Consider the following 10,502-nt stretch of genomic DNA (forward strand, 5'->3'; position numbering starts at 1 on the left):
TGCCGACTTCCTGGACGCTGGACATTCTCGAGGTGAGATTTATGCATAAATTCGATATCCTTTGAAATACTAGATACTTGTGGTTCCCTCTGCTGACGTGGCGATATAAATAGCAGTATAAGATGATGTCGGATAAGTTGGGGTTGTGAATGAAGTGAAAGCGGTTGGGTGGGTGGAAAGCGGGTGAAAATGGCTGCGAGAAATGCGGTAGACGTGCCTCCGTGTAAAGTGTGTATGGTATATAGTATATTGTATATAGTGCAGAGGAGGTGACAAGTGCCGAAAATGAACAAAAAGATGAAGATGAGAAAGTGAGATGATGCGGGAGTAGCGATGATGGATGAGCTGGATGATGGGGAGTAGCGGAAGAATGGGCTAGGGAACATTGGGAACATTGGGAACATTTCCGTTTGATGTCCTAACTACGCTTGACCTTCCTGTCCGTCTGCATGTCCTTCCTGTCCGTGTGTGATGATTGTGGTGGTGTGTGGTCTGCGTCTGCAGTGACTGCGACTGCGACTGTGTGTGTGTCCAACGGCGGGGGTCACAGGATGCTGCAGTGCTTGGCCGCCAGCTGGTGGCGCATGCCGCGCAGAAAGCGGACATCCCTATCCCCCCCGCCGTCACGCACGCCCCTCATTCCTCTGGCCACACCATTAAATACAATCGCCCTCGACCTCCTCCTGATTGACCTCCGGGTCGAACTCGTCGTCGGCGGTGGCCTCCTGGTACTGCTGGTACTCGGAGACCAGGTCGTTCATGTTGCTCTCCGCCTCGGTGAACTCCATCTCGTCCATGCCCTCGCCGGTGTACCAGTGGAGGAAGGCCTTGCGCCGGAACATGGCCGAGAACTGCTCGGAGATCCGCTTGAACAGCTCCTGGATGGCCGTGGTGTTGCCGATGAACGTGGAGGACATCTTCAGGCCCTTCGGCGGGATGTCGCACACCGCGGTCTTCACGTTGTTCGGGATCCACTCGACGAAGTAGGAGCTGTTCTTGTTCTGCACCGCCAGCATCTGCTCGTCCACCTCCTTCATGGACATGCGGCCCCGGAAGACGGCGGCCACCGTGAGGTAGCGACCGTGGCGCGGATCACAGGCGGCCATCATGTTCTTGGCGTCGAACATCTGCTGGGTCAGCTCGGGAACGGTCAGGGCGCGGTACTGCTGCGATCCCCGCGAGGTGAGCGGGGCGAATCCGGGCATGAAGAAGTGCAGACGCGGGAATGGAACCATGTTGACCGCCAGCTTGCGCAGATCGGCGTTCAGCTGGCCGGGGAAGCGCAGGCAGGTGGTCACCCCGGACATGGTCAGCGAGACCAGGTGGTTGAGGTCTCCGTAGCTGGGATTGGACACCTTCAGCGTCCTGAAGCAGATGTCGTACAGCGCCTCGTTGTCGATGCAGTACGTCTCGTCTGTGTTCTCCACCAGCTGGTGGATCGACAGGGTGGCGTTGTAGGGCTCCACCACGGTGTCCGACACCTTGGGCGAGGGCACCACCGAGTAGGTGTTCATTATGCGATCGGGGTACTCCTCGCGGATCTTCGAGATCAGCAGGGTGCCCATTCCGGAACCAGTGCCGCCGCCCAGCGAGTGCGTCAGTTGGAAGCCCTGAGGACGGGGGTTCGCATGGAATCAGTATCGGATTATCTCGTTCCCATGTAAAGGTACCAACCTGCAGGCAGTCGCAGTTCTCGCACTCCTTGCGGACCACGTCCAGAACATTGTCCACCAGCTCGGCGCCCTCGGTGTAGTGACCCTTGGCCCAGTTGTTGCCCGCTCCCGACTGGCCGTACACGAAGTTGTCCGGCCGGAAGAGCTGTCCGTAGGGACCGGACCGCACCGACTCCATGGTTCCGGGCTCCAGATCGAGCAGGATGGCCCTGGGCACGTACTTGCCGCCCGACGACCGCGTGACTGCTGAAAGGGATCCGATTAGTGAAACCCGTTGGGGCCATCTTATGACATGGCAAAGTGTTACCCGATGCCTCGTTGTAGTAGACACTAACGCGCTCCAGCTGCAGATCACTGTCGCCCACGTAGATGCCATTGCTGTCGATGCCGTGCTCCTCGGAAATGATCTCCCAGAACTGCGGAGAAGCAATGGGAAGCAAGTTAGGAAGGGGTACTCAGGACTGGATCCTATTATTTTAGGCAGCCATGTTTGGTTGATACGTGCTCCAACTTTGCCTTCATATATTCCTCTTCATTAGGCTGGCGAGCAACTCGTTTGATTAGGAGTAATTAGTACGAGTTTTTCGAGCTCGACTCTATTAAACCAATTAGCAAATTTGCCGAACGTCGGGGAATGTTTTATTCAAATGTTTACTCTGTTTCTCAGAAATAAATACAAGCCCTGGAGATAAGAAGCTGCATCCCGCATCTTGGCAGCTCCTTATCCGCCGCTGAAGCGGAGATCTTTCATCCTTATCAGCCAGCCCATATGATGTCTTTATGGACCCAGTGGAGCACTTGGCGATTGCGGACTCTTTGGCCGGCACAAAGCCCTACTAAATATACCCCGAGTCGTTCATCAAGTTGAGTAATTGTGCCCACCCAGCCATGTCAGAGTTCATGTCGGGCGCTGACATATGGCCGCAGCCACAGAATCCGCCCGAAATCCAAAAAAAAAACATGGAGAGGCACCCAAGAACCATTCTAGCAATCTCTGTTTCCGCCTCCTCCGATGTGACAATGTGACAAACAACAAGGCGCAGTCGCAGCCCATAAAGTTTGAGGTTTGGAGAAATACACAAGTATATATATGGGCTAAATGCGGATGCGGACGCCTGTCCATATAGCCTGTCCATATAGGGGGCCTCCGATGGCGCAGCAAAAGTGAGACAGATTGCCCCGAAAAAAGGGAAAACCGAATTTATGTTTAGTTTTTCAAACGTCAGTTGTGGACGCCGCCGAACATGCCCTGATTTAGTGCTAAATTTAAAAAATGCGTCCGGGCTGGTAAAAATTAAATGAAAATACAAAAAACACTGCCCCTCTCACTGTATGGGACAAAATTTCCACGACACGTCGCTCCTGGGGAGAAATGCATTTAAAAATAGCAGGGCGAGCAGAATGGGATGGGTTGGAATGGGTTGGGATAGTGAGAGATACACTTCTGCAACTGCAACTGCAACTGCGACGGCGACGACTGCTGACTCATCGGGGGCCAGGAATTAGAGACTGCAGGCCAATGACCCACCATTAGACATTAGATGGGGCCACCTCCTTAGACTCCCCCTCCAGTGACCCAATCGAAATGCGATAAATTACGTATCTCATGGATACACAGCCATCGCGGCGATTTATTGAGGAAGTGCTCGGCAATTGTTGTGCTGCGTTTAACAAGAACCAAATTTGGGCGCCTGCGGAGATCATTGGGCGACTATTTGGGGATCGGTTTTGGGGATCAGCATGGCCTCTCCACCGGAGCGAAACGCGGCTGGCTTGGCAACAGTCCCCGAGATCTCCGCCGGCGGGACAGGGGAAATAATAAAAATGTTAGCGATGTCTGCCGTCTGAGTTGTTTCCCTTTGGCACTTGAACTTGACGTGTGCGACTATAAACAAAGGCACTGGGAACAGTGGATGGGGATGGGGATGGGGATCCGACTCCGAGGAGAGGGAGAGGGAGAAGTGGAGCTACCCATGGCGTCTGCATTTCTTTGTTTATTTAAGGCCCAGCGGGGAGGGGCAGAAACTCCATCAACGAAGTGAATCTCAGCCAACTGCGATCTTAGCAAGATCATCAAATTTAATTGGAGTGTGGCCGCTGCAATTATGAAGCTGCAACAACAAAGCCCGGCTCATAAGGCCGAGCAAACAGAAAACAAAACCACACGCAGCAGCAACAAATATGAAAACCGAATTAGCACACAAAACTGTTGAAGTGAAAAGTCGTTTTTCATGGCCCCCCATCCCCCATCCCCATTTCCACTTCTCCCCCCACCACCTTGGGCACGACCATCGCTGATCGCTTTACTTTTACATTCGACTAATGCTCCAACTCGGATTTTCATTTGCAGATAATGGCTTTGTCGGAAAACTGTCGGCCTTTTCGGTGAACGGCAGTTGGAAGTGTAAACGGACGCACAGTTAGATTGCAATTATAGATTGATGGCTTTTCGGCCAGATTTATTTCGGGCGAACACGATCGGTGGCGAGAATTCAATTTGGTGAAGAAAATTCATGTCGAATTGGCCTCACGGTTGATTGTTCGTAATGGAAATGGCCAACTTCTCTTCAAAAGCCTCAAGCTAGATAGTTTATGGCGCTGAGATGATAGATAGTATGTCCTAGCAGTACTTTATGCGGTTTCTACATATGCTTGGCCCCCATTTATCTTCCCAAAATCAATTATGAATGCTCTCTGACAATTAGTTTTCCGGGCTCTCGTCCACCAAAACAGACAACATCTGTTCTAACAGCTTCGTTGGCGAGTCCAATCTTCATTTCGTGCAATTGGCTAGAGACTGGAGTCTAGAGTCTAGAAACTGCCAAGTGGCCTGGTCTAAGCCCCCTTCGGAGATGGGACCGCCGCCCCTGGCCACGCCTCTAGCATGCGATCTTCTGGCGACTGGCAATCGAGACGCCCTCATTAAGTGTTGCATGTCTGGGAGCCAGAGACTCCTCCACTCCTCCACTGCGCCACTGCGGTTCTGCTGCACTTCGTCTACGCGAGACTCGCGAGGAGGGAATCACTCGGGCGTGAACTTGGAGCCCGTCTCTTTCTGCAGAGGATCGCCTGCTATGCAAAGAGACGGAGAGTGCTATTTTCACAAGATATAAAGCATTTGGCATCCGCCGAGGAAATTCTTCAATTGAAGGCCCCACATCACACCACCCACTCTTGGCTTTTGTCTTTCCTCGCAGCTGCTGCAGAGTGTCAAAAAAGAAGGAGGAAGGCGATAAGATTCCGACAGAGAGAGCTCCGGGTTTATTGACTTCGGATCTGGACAGCCTTTTGGATTCCACTTAATCTCGGAGGCCGCGCACTTAGTATGCATTTATCGTCGTGGCTCGAGCCAAAAGGGGAATCGCACAGTGGGCAACCCCGGTATCCTGTAATTGTATACAGGACAGGTCCGGTGAGTCACTTCCTTCCTCTCCTGCACTTGTGCGGTTTTGGGCTGCCAGGGGCCATTCTTATTCAAGAAACCGCTGTCCACTCAGCTGCTAGTTTTTTCCCAGTTTCTCTGCCTTTTGGGGTCTCACATTACCGGGGGCTCGCTGCTCAAATTACCACACAAACTTCCCATCATATCTCATTCAAGTACTTATATACCTACGAGCTGCCCCATAAAACCATTGCTATTGCCGAAATTCCGGGAAGCCGAAAAGCAGGCGAAAAGCAGGCGAGTTTGCTTTTAAATTGAAGCTGCTGACTAGTCGCTTCGTCGTCTTATTCTGCTCAAATTGACTCATATCAAATGATTAGGCTACTCGCGCTTATCTTTCGTGAGTGTACTACGTGGTTTTATCTGCATGGCGCTCTACATGCGACCCACTTTGCAGGGGGCAATTGGACGAGTCGAATCTGTGGCATTGACATTGATGCCACAGAAACATGCACTCAGCGGGGACCCACTTGTCCGAAACATCGATCCAAACTGGTATTGCCAAAAAGCAACAGAGTTCGCCAAAGCCGGTTGGCTGCCTGCCTCCTTTTCTCGAAGAAATGCACTTTGTTTTTCGGGCGTGCTGATTGAGGCGACTCTCCTATAAGTGCCCCACTGGAAATGAGAGCCTAATTGCTGCGATTCGATTGCGCTGCTCGAGTTTCCGTTGCTCATTCACTGCGATTGATAAAACCCAGTAGTTGGCATTATGGCCGCCTACTTGCTGATCACTCATCGGATACTCTACACGTAATTCTGGGAAAGAGCAGAACAGCTGCGATTCGCTGGATTTTGGGAACCCTCTTATAAGAATTTGTATAGCTATAAAGCTTCGGCCGAACTTGTTCGCTATTATTTATTTATTAACCATAGGACAGCTGCTATTTACATTGGATTAATGTGCACATTATATTTATGGACATTTATGATTTCAGCTTTCGGTTGCTGCTTCAGTGAGCAACAACTGAAGATTTCTTTGCCTACTATTACTGCTTTTATTGCAATTTTCGTGGTTTCTTTGGAGTGCAGGAAACTCAAGCAAAGCGAAAAGATTTCTCCGGTCAGATAATTCGAGAGATTTCCCTTCTTGGCAAAGTGCAGGCCAGCGAGGCAAGAGGCAAACTTCGCTCGAAATTGCAGGAGTACCGAAGTTTTCTCGCCGATTTGCGCCTCAGCCATAATTCTCCCAATGATTCCGCCAAAGTTCCCCTCCCAATTTCCCCAGGGAGGGTTTGCCATGAATCACTTTTCGTGATCTGCAGCCGGCCCAACCCGTTTTCTTTTTTATATTTTTTGCGATTTTTGCGAAGCAGAAAGGGCATATTGAGTGCGAGAGGAACTCGCAATACGTTTCTTTGCCCGTCCACTTTTTGCACTTTGCATTTTTTATTTAACTTATTTTTGCTGTTTTGTTGTTAATTTTCTTTCGCTTTAATTGCTGAATGCGCTGAAAAAGGCGGCGACATCGAACCGCGCGCCTCAGCCGATCTTTTTGGAAACTCATTGAAAAACGATTTTGGGCAATGTGAATAAATTAAGTGCCACCAGAAATCGGCGAGCAGCCGACTCGAGAAAATGCGAAGCGAGAAAGAGACTAGTGACGAAACCTACCTTAGCGCCGATTTGGTTGCCGCACTGGCCAGCCTGCAGGTGCACAATTTCTCTCATCTCGAAAGTGGCGATTTGTGGGGTAGAAGGCTACGGCTGGAATCGGATCTCGGTCTGAGTCTGTAGAAGGATGCACCGCACGGTCCGAGTATCTGCTGGATTTTCAGACGTTCTGATGTTCAGATGTTGAGATGTTCAGAGGCTCAGATGTCCAGAGGTTCTGATGCTCAGCTTTTCAGGTTTCAGAACGAAGGCGCAACTTCACCGCACAACGCACAAGACACAACTGATCGGCGCAACCAAACTGTTCTGGTGACTTTGAGTCGACTGCGACCGAGTGCCGCGGCCAGAGCGAGACGGCCGATCGCACTCACACCGAGGCACTGGCCCACCGACACGCACACAGATACGCACACAGACACGCGCGCACAGTGGGGCCAATGCGGAGTCAAACAGCTCAAAATCGCCACATGGCAGCTCCTCTCGTTGTCCATCGAAATCGAAATATCTTATCTGTAATTATTAATCAATCAGATACACTTTTAAGGTATGAATTCGCATTAGGTAAGTTCAAAAAAGTTAGTTACTCACAACCGATCCTCTAGTTACTTTGCGGGAATTTGTGTGTGTTCAGAAACATTAGTAACTGAAAACAAGTGGACTAATCTCGCCAGTGACACACTCCTTTGCACTATCAAATTTAAATTTTTAAAGTTACTTTTAGAGCATTTATCGTGCACTTGCATCATTGTTTATTGTTTTGAGAAATTACTGAGGCATTCAGGCTGACACTCCATAAAAATGCTTATAAATTTTATTAACCCTTCTATATCTCCTTATCCAAGAATGCGCCTTGGAACTCGCTTAGTGCTTGTTGTTTTGTACCAATAAAGTAGTGACTGTATTATGACTGGGCTAAAAATACCCGTGTGTTAAAAGTAAAGGGGTGGCCATGGGGTGGTCTCAAATCATTTTCGGTAATTCGAAAGTTTATGCGTCAATCGGCGGAAGTTGGGAAAAAGTTTGGCGAAAGGAGTGGGTTTGCAGGGAGCCCAAGTCGGTGGCAAGTGTAATTTGGAGCCGCCTTTCGGTTTCGTTATTAATTTGGAATCGGTCTTAGAGAAATCAGAGAAACCCACATATATAGTAGCAACCTCGTATGGTGGCACCCCGCCGTCGCTTTGCTGTTCCTAAGTTCACACATTTTTACGCTGTCAACTGCAGCGACTTTCACGTTCTAATTTTATCCGGCAGAATGCACAGGTATGCAACTCGACGCCCCAGCTCCGACTTCTCCGTATCCGCATCTATATATGTATCTGAGTCGCAGAGTTCCACAGTCCTAGGCACACAGTGTGTGTGCATTTTCCGACTGGCTGTGTGCACTTCCACAAAAGTGTCACCGCAGTCATTAGAAATGTTTCGTCCTCTTACATGTGTTTCTCCTTCGCTTTGGAGCTCCTAATGCACTCGGGGAAAATGGAAATGAAAACGAAATGAACATGGAGATGGCGATGGCGATGGAGATGGAAATGGAGAGGAAAAGCGAGATGTGGTATTTTTAGGCAGACTCCGCTCCGCTCGGCTGCCGACTTTCCCTCGCAGTTCGGCGATTGGGATTGGGATTTGGATTTGGATGTGCGGCGTCAATTTCCCCATTTCCTCGGAAATCAATCAATGCGGCAGCAAGACAATTTGTAGTCGTTTTGCTTTCTAATTGCATTCAAGTTGAAAGACCAAGGCAGGCCTAAGTGGGGAGGACTCGGACTTCTGCTCCTCAAGGGCCTCCGTCGTTCCTATTTCCATTCAGCGGCAGTCAAACCGCAAAATTCACTTTAAATTCGATGGCCAAAGAAGCATGGTGAGGCCAGCCGGAGCTCTTACATCGCATCCATATCTCCATGCCTCTGTTTGCTAAATTTAAATGCACCACAAAATAATCTCGAATTTACGAGCTCGAATAGACAAAATGTTGTACATTCATGCGCAACAAGAGGACAGCAATCTACACGCTCGTAGGCGGGAATCGCTGGAGGAGTGAGCTGGGGGCAGGGTCTCTTGGCCAGAACTAACTTGCAGGTCTCTGGACCAAGGGACAATATATGCAAATGTGGCTGATATTGTGGGTCGGCTAACTAGAAATGTCAGTGGGCGTGGGCTGCAGAGTGAATCGATTAAAAAGAAGGACTCGAGCGTAAGAGATTGATCTTTTCGCTGGGGCAGAGAACCACTGCTGAGTGCATCTAAGCTGCTCACAGCTGAGCAGTTAAACAACAATGGAATTGGTTAAACACCATTTGGGCTTACTGATAGATGGTAATAAGATTCTATATCTTTGCCACGCACTTTGGGGGGATTAAGCTGCCTTCCAAGGGGCAAGGCAGCTTGTAGTTCGGAAACAATAGTACCGATGGATACATCCCTCGATGGGCAGGACTACGTTTGTGACGAGGCACACCGCCGTATTTCAACAAAGCCCACTAATACCAATGGAAAGCGGTGGCCTGCATTCTGTGGGTGGATTTGGGTGTGTGCGAGTGTGGTCGCGCCCTTCCACCTTCCACCTTCGTCCCTGGGCCCCGCAAAAAGTAACAAATGTTTTTTTAGGATTTGTGTTTTGGGAATTTTTGCACTTGTGTAAATGTGGCTCGCACACGCACAAAAAACACCCACACGCACACTCGGGGCCACACATTTGGGCAAAATATATGCGTACAATGCGAAACGTAGCCAGCATTTGTCTTTGTGTTTTTTGTATTTGCGCATTGCCATAGTTAAATTTATTCGCAAACAGCAAAAACAACACGCATCTGCATACATATATACATATAACTATATACATATACACATGCGTGTGCAACAGTGCAAATGTTATTACCGTGTTTACATAGTCGCATATAAGCAGGCAATTAGGTTTGATTGATTTGCCAGGACATCCCATTCCTTAATTTTCTGCCTACTTTTCGCCTCTTAATTGCAATTTATAATTGGCATTTTAATTTCTGTTGCTGACAAACCTTTTTGTTCTACACAATTTTTATGTTAAATTAATTCTGGATAATTGCATTCTGGCTGCATGAATTTCCCCTTTTTTTTGAGTTTTGTCGGCTCTTTTTGTGTCTGTTGGCAGCATTTTAATTGAACTTGATTGATTTTTGCTGATGTTGTTGATGGAAAAATAATATTGTTGTAAAATCATAACAATTCACGTCAGCAAGGGGAGTGAAAGCCGGCAGCTACACTTTCATCTGTGGACTCAAGCCCGAGGCCTACGAGAATCGAACAAAGCATAAACACCTGTGCTTTCAACCCTTTTTTGGAGCTTTTCCTTTAAAAAGTGTGGCATGTTGAGCGGCCATCCTTTAAACTTCAACTACTTTTTCATGGGCTGTAAGAATTGGGGAAAGGCGAAATAGTTGTCAAACCCAAAAACATTAATATTGGCCAGTTCGCCTCTTCTGAATAGGATAGCATAGTTCAGCAGTTTTCCCACCCCACCTGCAATTAGGCAGCCCTGCAAAGTTGCAACTTTTAGCAGAAATTTATGCAACTAATTTTTCGCATAGTTTTTTATGGAACCACCGCACCTCCCTGCGCAGCAACATCTGCTGCTCTGGCTGCCGAATAGTTTTTGCTGCCAATTAGTTGTTTTAATTGCAAAAACGTTGCCAATTATGCAACACGAGGCGAGACAAGCAGCAACAAGCGTTTGCACCGACACCGACACCGAGACCGAGACCGACACCGACCAAATGACAATTTAATTGCTATGCCCCGAA

The 10,502-nt window shown here is 48.8% G+C and overlaps 1 protein-coding gene across 2 annotated transcripts; it reads right to left on the bottom strand.

Moving 5' to 3' along the window:
- Positions 1–611: 611 nt before the first annotated feature.
- Positions 612–7,065, bottom strand: LOC6548296 (tubulin beta-3 chain). Of its 2 annotated transcripts, none has more exons than XM_026979893.1 (4): positions 6,727–7,065; positions 1,981–2,089; positions 1,675–1,916; positions 612–1,610 (listed from the first exon to the last, which is right to left on the bottom strand). In XM_026979893.1, exons 1-4 carry the CDS (start codon positions 6,781–6,783, stop codon positions 657–659), a joined length of 1,362 nt encoding a protein of 453 aa, XP_026835694.1. In that variant the 5' UTR covers positions 6,784–7,065; the 3' UTR covers positions 612–656. The 2 variants fall into 2 exon arrangements, with proteins under 2 accessions (XP_026835694.1, XP_001976581.1); XM_001976545.3 differs by having other exon boundaries at positions 1,675–1,919.
- Between the last annotated feature and the right edge of the window lie 3,437 nt (positions 7,066–10,502).

This window comes from Drosophila erecta, unplaced genomic scaffold (genome assembly GCF_003286155.1).
Source record: "Drosophila erecta strain 14021-0224.00,06,07 unplaced genomic scaffold, DereRS2 tig00000092-arrow-pilon, whole genome shotgun sequence".
Taxonomy (NCBI): domain Eukaryota; kingdom Metazoa; phylum Arthropoda; class Insecta; order Diptera; family Drosophilidae; genus Drosophila; species Drosophila erecta.